This window comes from Moschus berezovskii, chromosome 20, assembly GCF_049115385.1.
Source record: "Moschus berezovskii isolate FMDL1 chromosome 20, NW_MosBer_1.0, whole genome shotgun sequence".
Classification (NCBI taxonomy): Eukaryota; Metazoa; Chordata; class Mammalia; order Artiodactyla; family Moschidae; genus Moschus; species Moschus berezovskii.
The window spans coordinates 42787287-42812210 of NC_142479.1; the positions used below are offsets into that span (position 1 = coordinate 42787287).

The 24924-nt window shown below is 42.0% G+C and overlaps 1 protein-coding gene across 2 annotated transcripts in view; it reads left to right on the plus strand.

The window, feature by feature from the left end:
* The window catches only part of MAP2K4 (mitogen-activated protein kinase kinase 4), an 81490-nt gene that overhangs the window by 27062 nt on the left and 29504 nt on the right, over positions 1–24924 (plus strand). The window contains exons 2-3 of one of the 2 annotated variants that reach the window (XM_055407308.2): positions 3245–3347; positions 22285–22459. In XM_055407308.2, the coding sequence (XP_055263283.1) occupies positions 3245–3347; positions 22285–22459 (278 nt within the window). The remainder of the gene's footprint in view (positions 1–3244; positions 3348–22284; positions 22460–24924) is intronic. The other variant, XM_088828912.1, reaches the window with a different exon arrangement.

The window sequence follows — 24924 nt, forward strand, 5'->3', positions numbered from 1 at the left end:
TGCAGGCAATTGAAAAAGAAAATCCATATTGATCCAATATCCTGTTTATTTGTAGTTTTGTCAAAATATCTGAATACATGGTGACAGGTTGCCTTTAGGGTTTAGTTTTTTGGGCCCCTTGAGAAAAAGAGGTAAAGACAAAAAAGATGAGAACTAAGAAAGGTTCTTACTTAGAGAATGAATATAGAGGAATAGATGCTTAAACAAGCAAACAAAAAGGCTCATGCCTACAGAGATTCAGAAATAACCCTTAAAGTATTATAGAAGCTGCCTCTTTCTACCATCCACCTCACCTTTGATGGCCTTTCTGGGATGTTCCTTGTCCTCTTAAATGTGGGGTGCACTGCTGAGAACTGGTCATGTAACTCAATCTCAGACTTTGAGTCATTGTTGCTTATAGAGACTTTGAACTTTTATAGAATTCTTTAGTGTATTTTGTTGGTGAAAGATCAAAATATATAATTGGACTGTTTTTAGGATAGCTGCAGATGTTTCTGAAGTAAAGAGTGTGTTTAAATCTCATTTATGTAAGTTAAGTCACATTCCGCTCCTTGTGTGCGCGTTCATTTATATAGTAAGTGTCCTTTAAGGACCCTAATTTATTTTTGTTTAATGGGAATGCAGTGTGAAAAGGAATCTGTGTGTGTGTGTGTGTGTGTGTGTATTGTATAGAAATATTTGTTTTCAAAAGAGCAGTTTGAGTAAGTTTTAATTATAGTAACATGTTTTATTTGCCTACAGAGGTTAGCTACTGTCCTGTCAAATTGGCCTTTTGCAGAGAGGGCCAGTTTTAGTGTCTTTCTTTGGATAGTTTTCACAGTGATTCTATGTTCTGTTATTGTCCTTAGCATTTAATCTTTTATCACTTTTTCACCCTGCAGAGAATACGGGTGATGTACCAGTCAGTTTCAAACACACACAGGACAAGTGGTGTTCAGCCTTTGATTTGGGGAGCTTGTAAGCATTGAGCTAATTCAAATTTATGATTGCACAGGTTCTTAATTTGCCATATAAAGTAGCATTCATAGATTCCGGTATTTTGGGGGCCACTTTTTCTGCCCACTACCTCTGGTCCCTATGTAATTACATCTGTCCCACATGCAAATTCGCCCTCCTCAACATTTCCCAGAAGTCTTGGCTCATTACAAAATCAGCTGAAGTCCAGACCTTGTCTAGACATCGGCAGCTCACCAGTCCCAGATCTCGTCATTGGAAGCATCTCAGTCAGGTATGGTGAGACTCTTGAGTATGATCCTTCATGACACCAATTTCTTCTCCATCTGTGAACCTAGTAACTAGACGATGAATTATCTGCTTCCAAAAAATTTACGGTGGTAGGTTAGGCAGTGAATAACTGTTAGGGAGATTTTCATTCAAAAAGGGAGAAAACTGAAGGCAGGAAGGAGTGAGCAAGCAGTCCCAAACAATTTCAGAATCTAGCAGGGCCTGCGAACGGTCCTCCACCTTTAAACCTTCCTTAAAGACAGGTTTGCAGGACATGAAAAAACTTACTCATTTAAAGCTGCTGCTTGTTTGCTGCTGAGCCTCTTCCCAAAGGTTTTTCTTCTGCCAACAATGTATTTGCTAGTGATTCTTTTACCTGGTCATCTGATCACCATATTATCATTAAAAGAATAAATGTATGTGTACAAAAATAAAACCTCTAAACTTTTCCAGTTTCGCATGAACAAAAGTTTTAACTGGTTTTGGTGTCACTAAGTACCTTTCATAATTTTTTCTCAGTTTTGCATAACTTTTTGTACCCTTGCCATTTTTTGTATTTTTTTCTTGACTTGTGTGATGTCCTTACGTAGTTTTTTATTTTATATTGCAAGAATTTTCAGTCTTTATTTAATTTTTTAAAGATTTTTTTTTTTGCTTTTTTAATACCTTTTGTATGTATAGTTTGAATACCCCTTCTCTACTTGTGATCAAATTAAAAATTATTATTTCTTTTAAAAAGGCACCCAGTAGGACAACTTCTGTGGAAAATTCACATTGTACTCTGCTTATTTCTGACAGTGGGCTCCTTATATTTCTGACAATGTTATCCTGTAGCAAGGCACATCCCTGAGTGCCGCTCCTGGAGCCCCATAGGAGCCCCGTGCTCCTGCCCTATGGTCCTGTCTCGCCAGCGTGGTGCTCTCAGCCTTCCAGTCTCCTCAAAGCCCTGGGCCGAGTGGGTTGAGCCCTCTAACACGTCTTCTGAATCCACTGAGGCGGGAAGGGGTTTGGATGGGAGAGATGTTGTTGGAATAGGTAGATACGTGTATGATACACTGTGAAAAATGAGTGTTATAAAATGCATCCTTAATATGTACATGCACCCAAGATGTACTAAAAATGTGGAAAAACCCAACTCTGTTACAAAATTTCCATATAGTAAACCCCTACACTAATGATTTTGTAAGATTTATTGACATAGAAAAAAATATGATCTGTAACTAAAGCATGTTGCAAATCGGCACTGTGGTCTGATTTTGATTGTAGAGGAAAAAAAAAATTTCTGTGTAGAAAGTAGTCTGCAATAGACAACGATTATTTTGGGATAATTGGACTTTTAAGTGTACATACAAGTTTTTAAAACCCTATATACTTATAGGTGTATATATAATATTATATATTTTTGTTTATCTTTTCTGTATTTTCTGTAAAGGACTTTTTAAAAAAATGATATAACAAAACATTGATAATTTCTCCCTTCCCAAGCCAAATAAATTGCCCCAAAGAAATGATGGTTTGGCTTGCCTGTGTTGTTAACTTGAAATGGACTGCTCCGTGGTGGTTTTAGCATCATGGTTGTGAAATGCTTTATTTTCTTCACTCAGTTGTTTATACTACATTTGAGGGGAAATGATTTTTATTAAACTAAAGAATTAAAATGTAACTGGAAAGGTGCTGATATTTTAGTATTTTTCAATGTATCTGCCGAGGAGAATGATTTTTATAGTGGTATTTTTACATGCAAAAGCCTTCGCACCTCTGAACAATGTAAACTGAAAGCACTGAGCACTGTTTTCTGTTCTTTTGGAGACAATGAGTGATTTGTGGTTAGTAACAACTTTGGATCCTTTTTATTTACTTTTTCTTAATTCTGAGAAATTCTTTGCCACTTCTCAAAATATTATTTTAACTATATGTTAAAGCAAAATTTCCTGCGTCTTGGTGTGAATTTCTTATGCCCTCAGAATCCTACCTGTTTTATAGTACTTGAAACTTTTACTTTTTATTTGTTATTTCTTAGGTAAACGCAAAGCACTGAAGTTGAATTTTGCAAATCCACCTTTCAAATCTACAGCAAGGTTTACTCTGAATCCCAATCCTGCAGGAGTTCAAAACCCACACATGTGAGTATTCCTGGTAATCAAATAAAAGGCTCAACTCAAGCAAAGGTTTTAAATTTATTGTTATTTTATCAATTTTTGCAAGTTGAGGGGTTGGTATTTCTCTTATTTTATGGACCATTTGAAATATTGCTATTTGGACTTAGAAAAACGGTTGATCCTATAGTCTGAAGTAGGCAAACACAATTTTCCTCTCTAAAATTTTGCTTGAAGAGAAGAAAAGAGCTGAAGATTCAGATACATTTATACTGTTTTAATTTCTCTCATTGAACACTGAGAGTATTGTTAATACCCCTCCTCCTGGATTTCCAGTTGAGTTGTGAGTAGTATTCAGAAGGCTTAACACTCCCCTGGAGATGTGCACAAATCACCCCCACTCACTAGGTGATGAAGCTGACTCCCATTCTGGGCATAGCTAGTGCCCGTCGGATTTCCATGTCATGGTAAATGGAAAGAGTATGTGCCTGTCAGTGTGCAGGTGTTAGTGATTCTTTAAAAACTGAAAAATAGAAATGACATTATATTAATAGCACTTCACTGAAAAGTATTAGAAATATATTAGTTAAGTTAAAACAATCTTATTACAATAATATTTTACAGAAACCTTTGAATCGAAGTGAAGTGATGTGTTAAATAATAATGTCTTCTCCTCAAACCTGGCAGGAACATGAAGGGTCAGAGCCAGCAGTTTTACATTTCTACTCATGTCCAGAAAGAAAAAAATTAACCCATTTCCAGTATTGAGAGCTACAAAGCAAGTGGTGGAAGACACAATTAAAAAAGCTGTCAGATCCATTATTTTATAGCTTTGTAATAATTCCTCAACAATTTGCATTCAGACTCTATTAGACTACAAATACGTTTATTCTTCCCAAAGAGGCACGTTTATTGCTGTTTTCTTTTGAAATTTGGCATGCACAGTATTTGCACACAGTTACACCTTGGTAGAAGAGTGTCTTGCAATAGGGATGCTGAAACTATTTTTAAAGCATCAGTGTCTGGAAGGAAGGAATATATGTGTGTGTATGCTTTTAGGCTTACACCTGTCACCTTAAGGGAAATGAAAGGTATTTTAAATGAAAACTGTGTAGCAGTTTATTTGGCTGGGTGTGGTGTCTGTGTCAGCTTTATTAGATTACTTTATTAGGCTGCTGTTCGCAGTGAGGTTTCTTGTCAGAGCTCAACCTTTTTACCTTTTCTGAAACACAATGAGGAAGGAAATTCTTAGTATTGCCTAATTAGTCCGAGCTCCAGGAGCAAGGAAACACTCAAAAGAACCTTCCTCTTTTCCTAGAATTTCTAGTGAAAGCTGCTGCTGCTAAGTCACTTCAGTCGTGTCCGACTCTGTGTGACCCCATAGACGGAAGCCCACCAGGCTCCCCCGTCCCTGGGATTCTCCAGGCAAGAACACTGGAGTGGGTTGCCATTTTCTTCTCCAATGTGTAAAAGTGAAAAGGGAAAGTGAAGTCGCTCAGTCGTGTCCGACCCTTAGTGACCCCACGGACTGCAGCCCACCAGGCTCCTCCTCCATCCATGGGATTTTCTAGGCAAGAGTACTGGAGTGGCTTGCCATTGCCTTCTCCGAGTGAAAGCTAGTACAAAGCTAATTCCTGAACAAAGTCTGTTTCTGTTACCTTGGTTGCTAACTGAACCGCATGTTTGGTTTTTTTTTTTAAAGCCCCCTTGGACAAAGAGAAAGACAACCTGATTTGCATTTAGAACTTAGGAAAACATTCCCATATCTGTACTCTGTTTTCTCACGACTTTCTTCACGTCTAGGGGAATTCATAGACAATTTTTTTATTTTAAACAGTATGAAAGTAAATGTTCTTCCAAAATTTAAGTCAATCAGGTCCCTCCTTCCCTTTGGGCCTTTCTCTTTTTCAAACCTACTACTTCATAGTAGTCCTGTAACCAGCTAGGTTTCTTTCTTGTCTCTTCTCAGCAGGTGTTAAAAGTTAGAGAGGACACAGTAATAGACATTTTTACTTTGTGGTAGAATCTTTGGAATTTGATTCTAGTGTGTACATGGTTTAGACCCTGCCATTGAGTTTTGTTATTGCACTGGTCTGTTACCTGGATTGGGAATAGGCAACTAACTACTAAAATTGATACTCGTCAAGACAATTTTCCCCACTTAGTGCACTGGCATATCTCCTACCTCCCACTCACCTCCACGGGGCTCCTTCTGTGTCATCTCAGGCACCAAAATCCACGGCTCATCACTGTTTAGGATAAGTTTGCAATTAGAAAATACAGCTTGTAGTATACAGGGGCTTTGAAAAAGATGCTTAGTTGCTCAGTCGTGTGTGACTCTTTGTGACTCCGTGAACTGTGACCAGGCTTCTCTGTCCATGGGATTTTCCAGGCAAGAATACTGGAGTAGGTTGCCATTTCCTCCTCCAGGGTATCTTCCCCACCGAGGGAAGATAGCACCTCTGTGCCCAAATGTTTCCTTCTTCTAAAATATCCTTGCATTCAATTTTTTTTAACTTTAGTTATAGATATAAATATAAAACTTTAAAAACATATAAATATGAACTTAGAGCAAGATTAGATGAAACATAAGCAACTAATGAAGTTAAGATTCATCCCAGGCACTAGTTTCAGATCCTTTTTGGCGTTGTTTGGGTGTAGGATTCTGTGGAAGATTGAAAAAAAAAAAAAAGACAGTGTCCTTACTTTCTGAGAAATAGCAATTTAAATAAAATTTCAAGAAGACAGCCCTTCAAGAAGTAAGGCATGGGGTAATACAGATCAAATGTCAAATGAATGGTGCAGGAGGGGCAAGAGCACTTCCAGATAAACAACTTGGAGAAGTGTCACCGAGGACCAAGGTTTGGCCTGGGTTTTGAAAGCCCCGTGGAGGAGCGCAGGTGGAGAAAAGGGGGACAAGGGCATTCTGGTGAGTGTCTGTGTACGATACATTTGAGGGAGCCATGTTGGGTCCGTTTCACTGTAGCGGAGATGTTACTTATAGATGGCCTAGTCCTCTCTCGCTTTTCACACTTTGTCTTTATTGTTGGTGTTCTACAGTTATATCAGAGTATGCTTAGGTTTGGGTCACCCTTCTGTGTACCGGATGAATGGTTTTAGTCTGAAGACTCATCTTACCTGTTTCCGAGTTACTGCTGCTTTTCTTTTGAAGATTCTTTCATGTTTCTCCTGTTCTCTCCTCCTGAAATGTGTTATTTCGTTTCTCTGGATTTGTATTCTGAATTCATATCTCTGAATTCCCCGAGTGTTTGACTTTTCTATTTTTTAATCTTTGTTTTCTTGCTTTATGTCCTGCTGCTGCTGTTGCTGCTAAGTCGCTTCAGTCGTGTCCGACTCTGTGCGACCCCATAGACGTCAGCCCACCAGGCTCCCCCATCCCTGGGATTCTCCAGGCAAGAACACTGGAGTGGGCTGCCATTTCCTTCTCCCATGCATGAAAATGAAAAGTGAAAGTGAAGTCGCCCAGTTGTGTCTAACTCTTAGCGACCCCATGGACTGCAGCCCACCAAGCTCCTCTGTCCATGGGATTTTCCAGGCAAGAGTACTGGAGTGGGGTGCCATTGCTTTCTCCGCTTTATGTCCTAGGAGATTTTTAAAATTTTTCTGGCCCTTCTATAGAATGTTCTGTTTTGGCAGTTGACTTTTATGTCTAAGAGTTGATTCTGGCTTTTTTCTTGGTATTTTTTAATTTATGTATGTAAAATCTGAAATTTAAAAATTCTCTTCTGTTCTCTAGGTAATCTGTTTCCTCAAGGGGCACTGTTTCTTTTGTCTTTCTCTTTCGTGTTAGCTTTTTTCCATATGTCTAGTAATTCTTGCTTGTCCATTGATAGTTAAGGATGAGGAACTTAGAAAGCTTATTGGAGGCTCTGATCATAGATGGTCAGCTGGTGGACTTGCCTTGACTTTTCTGTGAATGGTTTTAGTACTAGTTGTTAGGCCAGTAATATTCTAGATGTCATACTGAATAGGCCAACATTTGCCCTAGTAGGCTTTGTTTTTTCCAGATAGTATGTTTATTTTCCTTAGAGACATGTTCTCTTTTCATTTTGGGTTGAATGTGGGGGGACAGGAGATGGTGGATATACCTTTCTTCTAGAAAGAGTTTTAATCAGCTCTTGAATTTCTGGGCCTTCTTCCTGCCCAGCTGTGGTTCCTTTCTAAGGTCATGTTGGGAGCACTACCTGCCTCTTGTCTCTGCTCTGTGCTCCTCTCTTACCATGTGTTGTGGGTGGCGATTTTCTATATTTCAAATTTTTTTTTAAACTCCTGGTTATGGAAAACTGTAAATATATCCAAAACTGGAGTGTGGTAGATGAATCTTTATGTATTTATCCATCAACTTTAGCAGTTAATATGGCCACTATTGTTCCTCTGCCCTCCTTAGTTTTAACCAAACCTCAGACATGTTATTCCATCTATAAATATTTCAGGATGTGTTTCTAAGAGATAAGGACTCCTTTTAAAAAACGCAATTATAATATTATCATTATAATATCAAATAAGTTATTACTTCATGACTTTTTTTTTTCCCCCCAGTAGTTTGAAGCAGGAGCTAATAAACAAGGTTTTGTTCTGCTCTTGGCTGATGAGTTTTTGAAACGGTAGAGTCCCTTCTCTTGGACTTTGTTAGCTTTGCTTTGTCTACATATTTCAGTGTGCTTCGAGGTATTCAGAAATTTGCCTAAATCTCTGTTTCTTTATTTCTTTTTGTTTTTTTTTTTAAGTCATTCTTTTCATGTGTGTCCTTAAATAAGACCACCCGAATAAGAAACCTTGGTTTTAAATTATCATTGGTTAAAATTATAAGTATTTCTGACATACACACAAAAAAGTGAGTGATATAGTAGAGATTCTTGTACCTACTACCTAGATATAACAAATCTTTAACATTTTGCCCTTTGGCTCTTTACATGAAAGATTAAGCTGTAAAATTACAGAGTACAAAGAAAAATGAAAGGAAAAAATGTGTGTCTGTCTTCCTTTACATTTCTATCAGGATTGGATCATACTCAGCACTGCACATCTTTCTGATACCCCAAGGGTGGTTTTACAAATGTGGCAGACGTATGCTGAAGTCATCTTCTGTATATAAAATCTGACAGGAACTGAAGTAGGTACTCCACTGCCGTGTCCTGTGCTTTCATCGCGTCACATCTCAGTGACGTGAGTGCTCTCAGTGTGCTGAATCATTTGGAGTGTGCCACATACCATTGTCATTCTAAAAAAACATCCCTTTTATCATCACAGCATATCAGGATTGTAAAGAAGAAACACTAACTCAAAAGCTAACATTGGAAATAAAGAATGATGAGTAAAGATACATTTGGGGGTTTAAGCTAAACATTTTGAAACCATATGTTGTAAATTTAAGGGGCTCTTTTTCTGTTGAGACCAAAAGGATCCCTAGGATCTCATTTATCTTCGTTACATTGGAACAGCAAAAGGCTCAGTTGTGCCCTGGAACATCTAGGAGGTAGTTTTAAAAGAAGTTTTGAAGTCACCAGTTAATCACTAGTGTTAATTCCATGCTGTGCCTACTTAGAGCTGCATCTTAGAATGTAATTATAAATGACGTAGGCTCTTACTCCTGGTTAAATTGTGGGAGCTTTATCTTCTCAACTTATTCTTTATGTTCTCAACTTATTATCTTGGGTCAGCCTTTTCATTAGTGTGGAGTCCTGGTTTCTACCTCAGCATCGTCATGGTCTCTGTGACCATTGGTGTGTCACTCAACTCTCATCTCAGTTCAGGCACTGAATTAGTGTGATGACTTACATTATTTTACATGGTGAATGGCAGGGAACGGGGGAGAGAAAATGAATATGAATGAATAGGAATCAAGCCAGTTTCGTGCCCCTTTCTTGAAGTAAAAATCTTATGCATGAGCCTGACAGGCTGTTTGTGGAGGTAGGAGAGGGTTCTGTGGTGGTGTCTACCTTTGTTCCCCAGAATAGTCCTAGGACATCAGTCAGCATGAGTATAGAAGGGTTTTTATCCATCTGAAGTTTTTAACGTAATCATAGTCATTTGAAATCTGTACGTTTCTGTGGTGGGACTCTTTTACATGATGGCAGAAATATTTGTAGATACAAATTAGTGCATGTTCAGTCGCTAAGTTGTGTCTTAGCCCACCATGCTCCTCTGCCCATGGGATTTCCCAGGCTGGAATACTGGAGTGAGTTGCCATTTCCTTCTCCAGGGATCTTCCTGACCTAGGGATTGAACCCACATCTCCTGCATTACAGCTGGATTCTTTTTTTTTTTTTTTTAATTTATTTAATTGGAGGCTAATTACTTTACACTGTTGTGGTGGTTTTTGCCATACATGGACATGAATCAGCCACGGGTATACATGTGTGCCCCCCGTCCCGAACCTCCCTCCCAATCCCATCCGTCAGGGTTGTCCCAGTGCACCGGCTTTGAGTGCCCTGTTTCATGCATTGAACTTGGACTGGTCATCTGTTTCACATATGGTGATATACACGTTTCAATGCTATTCTCTCAAATCATCCCACCCTCGCCTTCTCCCACAGAGTCCAAAAGTCTGTTCTTTACATCTGTGTCTCTTGCTGTCTTGCATATAGGGTCGTTGTTACCATCTTTCTAGATTCCATGTATATGCGTTAATATACTGTATTGGTGTTTTTCTTTCTGACTTCCTTCACTCTGTATAATAGACTCCAGTTTCATCCACCTCACTAGAACTGATTCAAATGCGTTCTTTTTAATAGCTGAGTAATATTCCATTGCTGTAATGTACCACAACTTTCTTATCCATTCATCTGCTAATGGACATCGAGGTTGCTTCTCTGTCCTAGCTATTGTAAACAGTGTGCAGGTGGATTCTTTACCACTGGCGCCACCTGGGAAGCCCATGCCCCTCTGTGCTTTGTCCTGTTCAGTGCCCTGTAGCTCCATGGACTGTAGCCCACCAGGCTCCTCTGTCGGTGGAATTTTCCAGGCAAGAATACCCCAATTAAAAAATGCCAAATGTGTCAAATTCTGTGAGGTAATCTACTTATTTTTGGCTAGCTTAGATTTACTGCAGCAGACTTTTATTTTTCTTATTGTAGCAAAATATGGGTAACATAAAATTGACAATGCTAACCATTTCTCAGTGTACAGTTTAGTAGCATTGAGTGCATTCATGTTGCTATGTATCCATCACTACCATTCATCTCCAGAACTCTTTTATTTTCTCAAACTGTAACTCTGTGTCCATTGAACACTAACTCCCCATTCCTCTTTCTTCTGGTCTCTGATAGTCACCGTTTTAATTTTATTCTCTGTCTCTATGAATCTGATCACTGTAGATACGTCATATGAGTGGGATTATACAATACTTGTTCTTTTCTGTCTGGCTTATTTCACTTGCCATAATGTCGTTATACTCCAACTGTGTTCTGATACGTGTCAGAATTTCCCTCTGAGGGCTGAATGATATTTTATTGTATGTATATATAATATTTTGTTATCCATTATCCATTGATGGGCATTTTGGTGTTGCTGACTTTGACTGTGGTGAATAGTGCTACCGTGTGAGGTAATCTTTCACAGCGTTCATTGTGGTACATCTCACATTTCAGAGGGGTTTGATCTTGTCCTCAGTCCCCCACTCCACCTTGGCCGCAGTTCCCCTGGTGGTTGTGGTGCCTAGAGGGTCACGCTACCAGGCGTGACTGCACGGGTCCTCTGTTCCTCTCCAACCTGGAGAGTCATGTGTGTAATCTTAAGCCAGACGTTTATAGCTGAGGTATCGGATGTTAATTCTGGAATGTTTATTTAAAGAAACGAATGTGATAAATGCTGTTGATTTGTCTGTCTCCTGAAAATGAATTTCATTTTGGTGTTTAGTTTGGTGTCCCCACTAACTAAATCCCTGGTGGCTCATATGGTAAAGAATCTGCCTGCAATGCAAGAGACCCGAGTTTGATCATTGGGAGAACGAAATGGCAACCCACTCCAGTATTCTTACCTGGGAAGTCCTGTGGACAAGAGGAGCCTGGCGGGCTACAGTCCAAGGGGTCACAAAGAGTTGAACATGACTGAGCGACTAACTTTCTTGGTGTTCCCACAGCATGGGAGGTTGTGGCAGGTTAGAAGCAGGTGAATGACAGAATCTGACTTATTTTCTGCAGTGATGACTCTGGCTGCTGTGTGGAGTGTGTTGGAGAGAGGCTAGAACAGACTTCGAGAGACCCAGTGAGACTGCACTGCTGTAGCAGTCTTGTAATTGGTCATGATGTTAGGTGGATGGCAGGGGAGGTACAGGGAAGTGGACAGCTTCCAGAGATTTGGGAGGCGGCATTCATTAATGAAAGTGGTAACAGTGCGGACCTGGGTTGTGCAGAGGGGAGGGCTTTCATGGTGACTTCCAGAGTTCCGGCTTGAATGACAGCTTCACCGGCTGTTATTGACATGGGCGCCGTTGGGTCTGGAGCTTCAGGGATGAGGGAGCACAGAAAAGCAGGAGTTCAGCTTTAGGTGTGTGAAGTGTGAGCTGACTGCGAGAGCTCCCAAGGAGGTAAACATGACACACACTCTAGTGTTGAAACTGAAAATGTGGTGCTGAGAGGAAAGGGTGCAGGTCGGGGATGAAAAGCGGGGAGTTGTCACCAGTGGGTGAGACCATTGGTCCAGGGCTGGACCCTGAAGAAATGTGGCATTCAGAGGTTGGATACAGGAGGAGCAATAGGCCGAGATAGGAAAGACACTTGAGAGGCAGGAATTATGTCTGTAAAGTGTGATGTTCTCAGAATGGAGCGTCGTTTCTGGGGGTGGGGGTGGGAATGGGGGTGGTGGGTCTGACGGGCCTAGTGTTCTGAGGGTACTGGGAAGGCTGTTTCTACTGGCAAAGACTCCTGAGGCACATTTTTAACTTATCCTGCTTGGGGGGTGGGGTATTAGCTGCAGTGGAGATTGGAGCCCAAACAGGGAAAGGATCTTACGAAAACTTGTAACCTGCTGGTTTCGGGCAGCCTTCCTAACCTTTCCTGTAAGGAGCAGAGCCCAGAAAAGCCATTCCAGTGATAAGCCTTAAGTGCAGCCGACAGCGATCATCTCTGAGGGGATGTGCTGCTGCTGCGTCACTTCAGCCGTGTCCGACTGTGTGAGCCCATAGATGGAGGGGTGTGCAGCGAGCTGTAAATGTGGACATCCGCTGCATTCTGTTTCTCTCTTCCTTTGTGACTGGAAACAAAGTGCTTCACTTCATAAACCACTGCTACTTCAAAATACTGCAGACATGTACAATCAGCACTTTCTGTTCACTGACTATGAGTACCAGAATTTGAATGTTTATCTTTGGATTGTTTGAGTGACTCTTCTAGAAATCTTGCCTTTTCCAGCTTTTCCTTTTGCCTCATCTTGGATCTTACTCATTTTGTTAGTAGTGCCAGGAAGCAGGCAGTTTCCATGGCAACCGACAGATTGCGTTTACTGTGGAAATTTCCTGAATTAACAGAGCTGCATTGCAGAAGGATGCATAAAGCAGTGTTCATCTAGAGATCCTAAGAGCATGGACACAGAACAGTTGCAGTGCGGTGCAGGGTATGTGTTCCGTTTGCTTTTCTGTTTGAGGATGCTTACGTGTTATATCTATTTATATGCTGAGGAGAGAGTGAAACAGCTTGAGGCATTTTAGTGTGTGCTTGCTAAAATCAAGGAATCTCTGGGTAGGAGGTGGAAGGGATACTTTGGGAAGAAAGAAATGTTTGACAGCATCGGCAGGAAGTCAGGATAACAGTAAATGAAGTAGAAGAACATGATAGTGAAATAAGAGGAGAAAACACATTTCCAGCTGATTAGATAATAAAGGGGTCTTACGAGAGGTAGCTGTGGACACAAGAAGATACTTAGTTATCAGGGGAAAACGAGCAGGCCTTGGCAGGCTCGGGGAGTCGCACATTCCCCTATGAGCAGGAGGCCTCTGCTGAGGTAACGACTGCTGCTGGAGGCCCTGCTGGCGTGGCGGCACCCGGGCCAGGTGGCATGTGCAGCCTCGTGCCCTCACTGCCCTGCGTGGGGAGAAAGGGGGAGACACAGAGGGGTCTCTCCCAGGGCATCTGGGCAGGCTTTTCCAGAAAAAGCAGGAAGTGTATCTCAAGATTAATTCCTGGAAATAAAACTATAGGATTTGGGTAGATGATTGAAATTTCTTCTCCTCCAGAGCATGATTGTAAATTTGAAAGAGAAGTGATGTGAGAAATGAATGGATAGGACTCAGATCATTTAAATGACGAGTGATATTTAGCCGACTAGATGTCATTTAGATTATGCAGTCAGCAGACTGCAGCCCATGGGCCAGGTGTGGCCTGCTGCTATGTTTTGAAAATCAAGTTTAATTGGGATGTAGCTATACCCATGTAGTCATATAGTTGTCTCAGACACCTGTGTAGATGGCAAAGCCTGACGTATTTATTGTCTGTCCCTTGACAGAAGAAGTTCGGTGGCTTTTGATTCAGACGGCGTGTGGGATTCCTAGGGCTGCTGGAACAAATTACCGCAGACTTAGTGGCTTCAAGCAACAGGAATGTGTCCTCTCAGGTTCGGGGGCCGAAATCTGAAGTCTCGGTACTGGTGGGGCTGTGCCTCGTCCAAAGGCTCCAGAGGCCCCCCCACCGCCCCCCCGAGTCCTGTTTCCAGCTCTGGGAGCTCTTGGCATCCTTCGGGTTTTGGTCGCAAAATTCCAGTTGCCGCCTTCCAGACCTCCCTGTGCCTCTCTGTGTGTCTCTGTTTTCTCCTTTTCAGTCTCTTATATGGACATTCATCCTTATAATTAGAGTCCTCCCTGCTTTTTCCCTACATTTTCCTACTTACGTGTGTAAAGATATGGTCACCTTCTGAGATTGCAGGGGGACATGTCTTCTGTTGGGGCCGTGATTGAGGCCACTGCACGTGGTGTTGGAGAGCTGAGCTTTGGCTTCTTGGACCACGTGCTGTGTTAAGAAAAGCCAGTTCCTGGCAAGTTTCCTTGGGAAACCTCTGAGGCAGATACTCTGAAGTAGACTTGTTGACCTGCTGGAGAGAATGTTAAACTAATGTTTCAAGGACAGGACACACAGGCGCAGTTGCAGTCACAGCACGTGGCCTCGTGATGCAGACAGAAGCAGCTGGGCGGAGGTGGTCCCGGAATATTCGCAGGAGGAGTGCTAAAACATTCCTGGGAAACCATGAGCATCGTCTGCTGTTAAACATCGCCATCAGTCTCTCCTCAACTCCCACCCTCTAGGAAACAGCAGAGTGAATCTGGAAATGTGTTGAGAGGTAGTTGGAATCAAAATAAGAACCAGCATTTTGAGAGATTAGACTAGATTATGACAATGGGAAGTGTGTACATGATTTTAAATAAGTAAATTTCATTCACGAGTGAGTGAACAGAACCATTAGTTGGAGGCTTGACTCTGGTTGGAGAGCCTCTGTATTGTCAAGAGAGCATATAGACTGTTGGCCTGGGCAGGTGAGGCCAGTGATGTCTCCTTTGCCTTCTGAACACATTATTAGCCATGGTTGTGATGGTGGATTTCTGTCCCTGCAGCCCTTGGAAGCCTCAGTCAGCGTGTTTGGGTCTATTTGGAAATGTTTCAGCAGTGACACCTGCCCGTAGTGAAGAATCAAACGTAGACAGGGGATTCTAGTGAGAATGGTCGAGCTACAGAGAAAACTTCCTTTGCTTTGTGATCTCAGGGACCCCCGCCTAGTGCCTGCATCCTCACCTGTGCACCTGAAAATGAAGCCCCTGCTGTAGACTTGATGGAAATAATCACAGAATTAAGCAGAACTAAGCGAAGATGGTTAGAAGTGGATCCAAGAATAAGCAATACAAGCCAGCCTACTATATAGGTGTATCTTGGTCTCACCATACCTGGGTACAGAGGAGGAACACTCAGCCCATTCCAGGGCTCTCAGGCAGTTTCCTGAAAGACGCGACTAGATGAAGTTCATATTTTCTTTCTAATGGGATTCTGTTAGTCTGTGACTCTGGATCTTGAATACCAAACTGAGAAGTTAGGAAGCAGTAGGAATGGGAGTTCTCTTCTTCCTTTAACAAGATATTTTATGTGTTAAGTGCCACCCATGGTGAATTGTATGCTTTAGAGAAGAATTCAAACCCACTACAGTGACTTTAAATGTTTCTATTGGCACCTAGAGTATACATAAGGAAATAGAGTGAGATAAGGTTTAAAGCATAGGTTGCAGTTAAGCTGGTTGATCTTAGTTTACACACGCTAACAATTTAACATTCCAAGGTTCAAAAATACACTAGGTGTCAGTAGATATATAAAATACATGCTAAATGTGTTTGCTAATAAAATTTATTTCTATAAAATCTTTTTTCTCACTGGCTTATTTGGATAAATGCTCCCCCAAAATATTAAAAGCTTGAGAATATAGTTTTATAGTTGTGTGTTTAAAAGACAGTTCACACAGTAATAGTGTCAAACATTAGCTATAGGTTAGGAGTGAAAAGTGGTTCAGACTCTTGGTTCATATTTGCTTGAGGAACTAAAATTCTGATTTTGTAACAGTAATTTCACATTTGTAGTACAAAATGATATGTGAGTAGCAGCCACCTGCTAAAACATTTAAGAAACAAAGGTGAAAATATGAAACATAGAAAATTAAGACAACTTAATGCTAAATGCTATGTCTGATCACTAATAACAGTAACAGGGTAAAGAAAAAAGGTACCCAGGGTCTCTCTTCCAACATTGCTACAGAGACTGCCTGTGGTAGGGGGCCCCCCTGAGCCTCTGGTCTCAAATGCAGAGAGCATCTTCATTCCCTTTTCTGTCCTGCCCCCTCTTGGTAACCACAGAAAGAAACTGGGGAGGGGTGGGAGGAGGAGGAGACATGGATGCTGACCTGTTCCGCAGGGTAGCGTGGTCATTCTGAGATGTGTTGCAGGTGGCTGCAGGGAAGGATTGGAGCAGCAGATGGACTGAGAGATGTGGTTTGTACTTGCTGCTGTCAGTGGAGAGCACAGTGCTAGGGAACAAGGAGACTGGGGGTGGTCCATTTGCCTTGGGAGCAGCCAGTGTTCTGATTGGTGATGCGCTGAGCCCTGGATGCCTCAGACTGTCTGCGTGCTTTCAACTGTAGACATGTGACGGGCACACCCCTTTCACACAGAGTGGGGTCCAGGGAAGCCAGTCTGTCTCTCTCCCTCTCAACAGTTTTATCAAGGGGTAATTGACACAGAATAATCTGCACATATGTAAAGTGTATGTTTGCTAGGTTTTGCTGTATGCGCCCATGAAGCCATCACCACAAGCAAGAAGGCAGACATGTTCATCATCCCCAAAGTTTCCTCCTGCCCCCTGTGGTTTTTACATCTAGATATTTGGTTCTTCTCTCCATTCTTTAGTTTCTTGAACACATGGAACGCAGTCATAAACACTGTTTCATTGTCCTTATCTGCTCATTCTTGCCTCTCTGTCATCTCTGGGTCACTTTGAATTGATTGCTTTTTCTCCTTGAGATGATTCCTAGTATCTTGCTTCTTTGCATACTTGACTTTATATTGTGTGGGTGGCAGATATGGAATGCTCGCTATTTTTGTATCTTACGTATTTTTGAGCTTTCTTCTTTGGTTAAGTTACTGAGAAATACTTGTATCCTTTTGGGTCTCACTCTTTAGCTTTGGTAGGTGAGACCAGATCCCTCTGTGCTTTCTCGAATTCCCCATGAATATGGAGTTTTCTACTTTGCAGGCAGGGATTGTTGTATGAGCTTTGGTATCCTTCCCTGTAGTGCTTTTGGGTAGCTCTTTCCTCAGGCTTATGTTCAGTTCAGTTCAGTCGCTCAGTCGTGTCCGACTCTTCTGTGACCCCATGAATCACAGCACGCCAGGCCTCCCTGTCCATCACCAACTCCCGGAGTTCACCCAAACTCATGTCCATAGAGTCGGTGATGCCATCCAGCCATCTCATTCTGTCGTCCCCTTCTCCTCCCGCCCCAACCTTTCCCAGCATGAGGTGGTCCAAGTATTGGAGTTTCAGCTTTAGCATCAGTCCCTCCAATGAACACCCAGGATTGATCTCCTCTAGAATGGACTGGTTGGATCTCCTTGCAGTACAAGGGACTCTTAAGAGATGTAGGTTCTTCATAAGCTTGTGCTGGTCAAGGGACCCCTCCTGCGTGTCTCTGGGGTTCTTCTGTGCAGCTCTCTTATCCAGCACTCTGCCTTGAGAACCCAGTCTCCCCAGACTCCCAGACCCGTCACCTTCACGAGAGGATCTGCCTGAATCTGCCCTCCCTGTGTTGTAGTCTGTGCAGCCTTCTCTAGGCAGGAAGTTGGGGTGCTGGAGGGCTTACCTTGTGTATTTCCTGTTTCTCAGTGCTCACTGCCCTTTGCTGCCTGCTGTCCAGGGTCTTCAGGACCTTCCATATATTGTCTGTTTTTTTAGTTGTCAGTCTGTCTCCTGATGCTCCATAGTACCCTGAACACAAGTTTCATAAGACACTCATCGTGGGATGGGAAGAGAGGTATGGAATTAGGGAATCATATCTTCGATGCTTTGAGAAATAGCATCTCTGAATATGATATTGCACAGCATTCACAATCACGTCTCACATGGATGATTAGCATTTGTAATAAAGTAGAAGAAATCATGGCACTTCTTAAAAAGGACTGGGAAGTATTGAGGAGAGAACAAATTTGGATAAATAGGCAACAAAATTACTGAAAAGGGTGATAGATGAGACAAAAAAGACAGTGCTGGGAAACTGAAAATGCAGTGGTGGAGGGAAACCCATATTGCATGTGGATGTGAACTTAGGTGATACTGCAGGATGGCAAAAGAATGTGGTGAGAATGATTGACCCTAAAATGCCCCAATTACTGCATTTTTTGCATATGTAATTTCTTAAATACAATTGGAAGGTAAACAGCACCCTGGAGAAATATGTGCAGTACAGAACAAAGGGTTGGTAGGGATGTTAATAGAAAAAGAATTTTTTAGCAGCAGCAGTGGACTTCCCGGGTGGTGCTTGTGGTAAAGAACCCACCTGCCAATGCAGGAGATGTAAGAGATGAGGGTTTGATCTTGGGTCGGGGAAATCCCCTGGAGGAGGGCATGGCAGTCCACGCCAGTATTCTTGCCTGCAGAATCCCATGGACAGAGGACCCTGGAGGGCTACAGTCCATGGGGTTGCAAAGTTGGACACTGCCGAAGTAACTTAGTACAGCATAGCAGAAGCAGCAACAACAAACACCTGTGTGGGAGAGCTCTGGTTAAGGGGATGTTACCTCAGGTGGTTAACTGAAGAAGAAGCAGTTGTTTACCGAATAGCTAAGAATCCAACTGTAAGAGTAATAGATCAAAATGCCTCTTAAGAGTGATCTAGTCACTGTTCAGGTTGGCCTGAGAGAAAAGGTGCTGTGGGCCCGGCCCAGGGGGCTCATGCCCCTGGTCCTGTGAGGTCAGCACAGACAGACTCCCCAGGCAGTGAGATGAAGCCGCCTGGCCCGTGTGGATGCACTTATGTCAACAGTGCGTCCAGCACCTCTGTGAAGCAGGAAGTGTGACGGGTTGCTGTGTGATAGTGCAGGAAAATGCGAAAGCTGTACACTGAATTGCTCATAGTGCTTTTCTCCCATTATGATTGATTTCCTTTCTTAAATTTCTCTTCTGCCTGTGTAGCTGCAGGAGGGATTAGGATTGGGTAATCCAGTTGGAAGAAGGGATTCAGGTGCTTGTCCTACTGCTGAATTTACACAGCAGAGCCCTGTATGTAATAGACGTGGTGGGGGTGGGTCACTTTGGCTGTGCCGTTCTATGTCTGTGCCGTTCTATGTCCTGTGTACAAAGCCGCGGGTAGCTTTATTAGATACATTAGATAGAAATAGTCTGATTGTGTTCCGGAACAGTATGTCACAGTTCTTTGACTTCTTAGGTATCAGTATGATTTCAGAAACTCATAGATTAGTCTGGGTCAAAGAAGGGACAGTAATTAAAATACAATAGTGATGATTCCGTGTTAATGGACAAGTTGCTCATTTCTGTCCCAAGGGACAATTATCAGAGAAAGTACTCAGCCATACGGATGGCCAACAGGCACTTGAAAAGATGCTCAGTATCACTAATTATGAGAGAAACACAAACCCAAACTATAATGATGTATATATATTCTCACACCTGTCAAAATGGCCATTATCAAAAAGTGTACAAGTAGTAAATGCTGGAGAGGGTGTGGAGAAAAGGGAATTCTCGTACAATGTTGGGAATGTAAATCAGTGTCACCACCGTGGAAAACAGTATGGTGATTGCTTAAAAAACTGAAAAAGCTACCATATGATCTATCAGTCCCACTCCTGGGTATATATCTGGAGGGAAAAACCCTCTAATTTGAGAAGATATGTGCACCCCAAGGTTCATAGTGGGTCTGTTTATAATAACCAAGACATGGAACCATCAACAGATGGTTGGCTTACTCAGCCATGACAAAGAATAAACGACTGTGATTTGCAGCACCATGAATGAGTCTAGAGAATATTATACTTGGTAAAATAAGTCAGAGAAGGGCAAATACACACATGTGTGGAATCTAAAGAAATAATTCAAATGAATCTATATACAAAACAGAAACAGAGTCACATAGAACACAAATTTATGGTGCTGACTCCTCCCGCCTTGGGGATAGCATAACCGTAACATGTTTTTCTGTGATTTTCACAGCTCTTTTCCTGTCTAACCGAGAAAGTGGGTCTCTGGGTAAAAGTCACGTTCTCCTGTTCATCTTTTTCTTTCAGCAGCTTTATTGAGGAGGTATCACCCATATACCATACAGTTCACGCATTTAAGCTGTATGATTCTATCGCTTTGAGTATATTCAGAGTTGTACATCTGTCACTTTACTCAATTTGTGAATATTTTCATTAGCCCGAAAAGATAACCCACATCTCTTATCTGTCAATCTGATCACTTTCAAAAAAAAAGGAGCTTATCCAGAAGCCATATAGCAGGCCTACAGTAAGCTAAACTGTTTGCAGAGATATTTATAATTCTAAAATTTGATCTTTGTGGCAGTATTATAACTGTTGTTTTTGTGTGACTTTATGTAGCAATGAAATATTCATTTCGTTTCTCAGGAATGCTAATGGTAAATGTTACATAATATAGTGTAATCATGAGTGATAGCCTTTGCTGTATTCTGTTGGCTGAAAACAAGCCACATGTCCCTCTGTGTTCAGAGAGAGGTCCTTACATAGAGATGTGGATACGGGGAAAGTGGAGGTCACAGGCACCACCGTAGAACCTGTCTGCCATGACCCTCAGCAGTAGGCCAGTGCTGACTATTTCACCAGTGACTAAACTGAGCCATAGAGATTTTCTTGTCAGTGGTCATAGAACAGTAGTCATTATATATGGAACTTCTTTATGTTAGAATATTTCCTGGCTTAATCTCCCTACCTACTTCAATGGAAAAGTAGGTAGAGACCCACTTGTTTAGATCTGATTCCACCTTAGGCAGTTCAAGCTTCACACCTGAATGGTCACTTATGCCACTGGTTTCTGGGCTTCCTGTGACTCAAGATGTTAGGTATATATAGTACTGGTGAAAGTGTTTTGTAAACTGAAAAGAACTTGTATGGATGAAAGCTGATACTGTGACTTATTAAAGTTACGGTTTGAGAATCTGGCATTTGGAATGCTGGTTTACTAAGTTTTTATTTAGACAGTGTATTAACTTTTTAACTACAACCTTGACTCAGATGTTATTAATACTGGTATGAATGATTATTCTGGGAGAGTGATTTTAAAATTCTCAGTACATGAGAAGCTTAAAAGTAACTATAAAAAAACAGTCGTGCTAATCTGAGAAAACATTTCCTAAATTTTGGAAGAAGAAATAGATAACCAATCATGTTCTTGCTTGTATCACGAGATCAAGTTTTAAAAGTTTCTGATCATTTAATATGAAATGGAAAAACTGTAGATAATATTCAATGGAGTCTTTTTCTTTATATCTGCTGCACTCTTTGGTTTGATACAGTTCATTCCTACACATGGGTGTGTGTGCAAGAGAGAAACCGAAAAACACGATTGATGTAACATTTTTCACTGGATTTGGTTTTTTACATAGTATGGATAGAAGTTAATACTTGATCTCCAGTTCACATTTTGGAGGTGCTTTTTTTATTTAATGAAAATCTGTAGCAAGTGAGTTCTTCTGTCCATGAATATTTTTCTTTTCCATCCATTGCTCTTACCTGCTCATCAAGGACTGAGAGGCTCACGTGTCAGTGTTCCTCTTAGAGCCAGCTGGCTAGCTGTTTAACTGTTCTCCCTCCACAGCATGGCGTTAACAGGAGTAGGGCAGTATCCTGAGGTGGTAGTTCCCAAACTTTGCTGGCATCACCTGGGTGTCTTAAAATAACCTGTTTTTTGACCTCTGTGCCCACATATTCTGATTTGATAGCCATATGATGAAGCCTGGGCATTGGGAGTTAATACATCTCCACAGGTGCTTCTGATGGGTGGCAGAGTTTGTGAACAGCTGTATTAAGGACCAAGGACCTGGGATAATCCGTGTTGGGTCAGGCAGGATAAGAGATTTTTGAAAATGAGGTTCATAGCACCTGGGATTCTGTATTTGATAATGCAGTTTTGCAGTCTGGAAAAGATCTTGTATTTAGAAATGAAACTGGTGTGCAGTAGGCGTTTCTTCCACAAATGGAAGTTTGGCTTTATGAGTCCCATTAAAGCTGTGTTTGTCAACTCCCTAAGTTTAGGTCTTTCTTAACTCGGTGTGTGAAAAACCAAAATGGCACGAGCAAATGAACAAACAAATCCCCAGAAACCTGGAGCTCAGACTGTTTTAGTAACTAATGAGGAAAGAAATTTTCCCACGCATTAATCAGTGCTAGCTAAGAAAGAAAAAATAAAGTCAAAACCTATTTAAAATGTGGAAAAATTGCTTCCTAATATCTTAACAGAGAGAGACTGAGAACACACAGCATTGAGTCATCAGGAAAACTGAAGATCTCCCCTGAGCAGCACTGGGATTTCACTGCAGAGGACTTGAAAGACCTCGGAGAGATTGGACGAGGAGCTTACGGTTCTGTCAACAAAATGGTCCACAAACCAAGTGGGCAAATAATGGCAGTTAAAGTAGGTGATGCCCGCGATTATTTTGGGTACTTTAATCCATGAGACATGGTGTCTGGGTGTGGCAGTACCACTGTTCTGTTCCTGCTGTCCTGGTTACACGTGGGGCTCATACAACTCTTCCTCCCAGTTCTTCTGCGGGCGGTGTTCTTAACTGCTGGCATGTTTTCTCCCCTCTGGAAACATGCATGTTCCCTGCACCTCTGGCATGATGCATTAACGTGTTTTGAACTCCAGGCCCTTCCACTGCCAAGGTGAGTTCCAGTCGGGCAGCCGCACCCTGGGGACCTGGGCGGTGCTGCGGGGCGCCAGGCGGGAGCCAGACGAGGAGGCTGCGCTCTGGGTTGGGCGGGGTGCGGGGCTAGGGCTAACAGCAGGCTCACTGACGGTTTCCCGGAAACCACGCACATGCTGTTGCCACTAACCTCAACCTTACTCGGTCCTGACCGGCTCGGCTGCTCTGTGTGTATTTCATCTCCACTCCGTAGGGCCCCGCGCCCAGGGTGTGCTGGCACGCGTCCTCTGTGATGGTGCTGTCACGTCTGTCAGCATTGTGACTGTCGTGAGTGGCCACACGTGCAGATCGGCCCATACACGGTACCTGGCAGGCTGACGTTGGCACCTGGGAGGAGCCGATAGTTTCCACCTGACTCCCCATGTCAGTGTAGTTTGTTCATCTGTTCATTCAGATGTTTAACTGAATGTTCCCTGTCTGTAAGATATTTCAAGAAAATTGATGATGGCTGGGGGCAATTTAAAATGAAAAAGGGAAACATGAGATAGGCCACACTCTCATCGAAGTTAAAATTCTTATGGGAACAAATACTTTCCCAGTTTGTAAGAATTAAGAATGGATTTGCAGACAGACTAAGTGAATCATCTTCCTGTTAGCCCGCTGATTTGAAAGGTTATTAAAATGACTTGATGAGAGGAGTTGCCTGTTTCCTGCTTGACTTTTGGGAGTGGATTTGTGTCACATTAATGAAAAAATGCTTCCTGTATTGAAGGTTATTGTGCGTGAAGTGTTACTCTTTTAGCCTCCTTCATGGTTGAGCAGTTTTCTTGACTGGGTTGTGTAAAACTAATGAAAAATTGATGGTGGGACGAAATCGTAGGATGCTCCCTATGGAGCCTAACCTGTTTTTGGCTGTATTTCTTTTACAATGTGGTGAGAACTGTAGACTTTTTCTTGGGAAGATGCTTACATATGCATTTAGCATGTAACCACAGACCTGTCAAGATACACAGGCTGGAACCTCTGCTTTGGATTACCTGTTGAATTACACTGTTGTTTTCCTTGGGATGTAAAGTGAATTCTCCTTATGCTGTGCACGGCAGTGTGAGTGGAAGGACAGTCCTTTTCTTTAGACTGCTCTGCACAGGCATTGCAGTGTCCTCATGTGCTGTCCGTGCATGACACTCACCTTTACATGGCAGAGGTTGAAGGAAAAACTATCCTGTAAACTGAAGTTCTAGACTTTTCTCCCAGATGCCAGGGAAGGTACTTTTAATAATTATGTCCTGCTTTTTTCAGTCTGTGCTGTTCTGTGCTTCACTCTGTTGGTCAGCAGCTTTGGTAATATGGATAGACTGTAGCCACGGTTAATAAGTTTTAAAGGTAAACAAAGAAGTTCCTTCATTTTGATGTTGAAGATTTTAATTTGCTAACATTTGCAACTGTTTAATGGGCATTCATTGGAAGGACTGATGCTAAAGCTGAAACTCCAATACTTTGGCCACCTCATGTGACGAGTTGACTCACTGCAAAAGACTCTGATGCTAGAAGGGATTGGGGGTGGGAGGAGACGGGGACGACAGAGAATGAGATGGCTGGATGGCATCACCGACTCGATGGACATGAGTTTGAGTGAACTCCGGGAGTTGGTGATGGACTGGGAGGCCTGGCGTGCTGTGATTCATGGGGTCGCAAAGAGTCGGACACGACTGAGCGACTGAACTCTTACTCAAGTTTTGAAAGAATTAAAGAGTGAAAATAGGAAACTGTCTGCCATTCATCATCTGACTTTGAGAAATACTTCTCAGGTGGTCTTGGGACCTACAGACGGATGCCTGTCACATCTGTACTCACCAGGTGATACTGTCTCTTTATCACCTTGAATTCTTGAGCAAGCATGATAGTTTAGCATGGGGGATGCTGGGAGGGCAGTTTAAAAAGAAGGAAAAAATGAGATATGGCCATGCTCTCATTGAGCTGGGTAATGTGACATTCTAGTCAGGGTATTGATGGGGTGTAACGATTGGAATCTGTGAATTCGAATAATAATGGAAGAGTAAGTATTTGTACATTCATGTAATTAAAAATTGACACCCGTTTGATGTCTGATACATGCTATAACTGCACATTTTAAAATGTATTGTTGTTGGTCTCTTTGAAAATACTTAGCTTTTCCTCACACCCGAGAGAGTCTATTTGCTCTTCATTTCAGCTCACAGACCAGATTGACAAG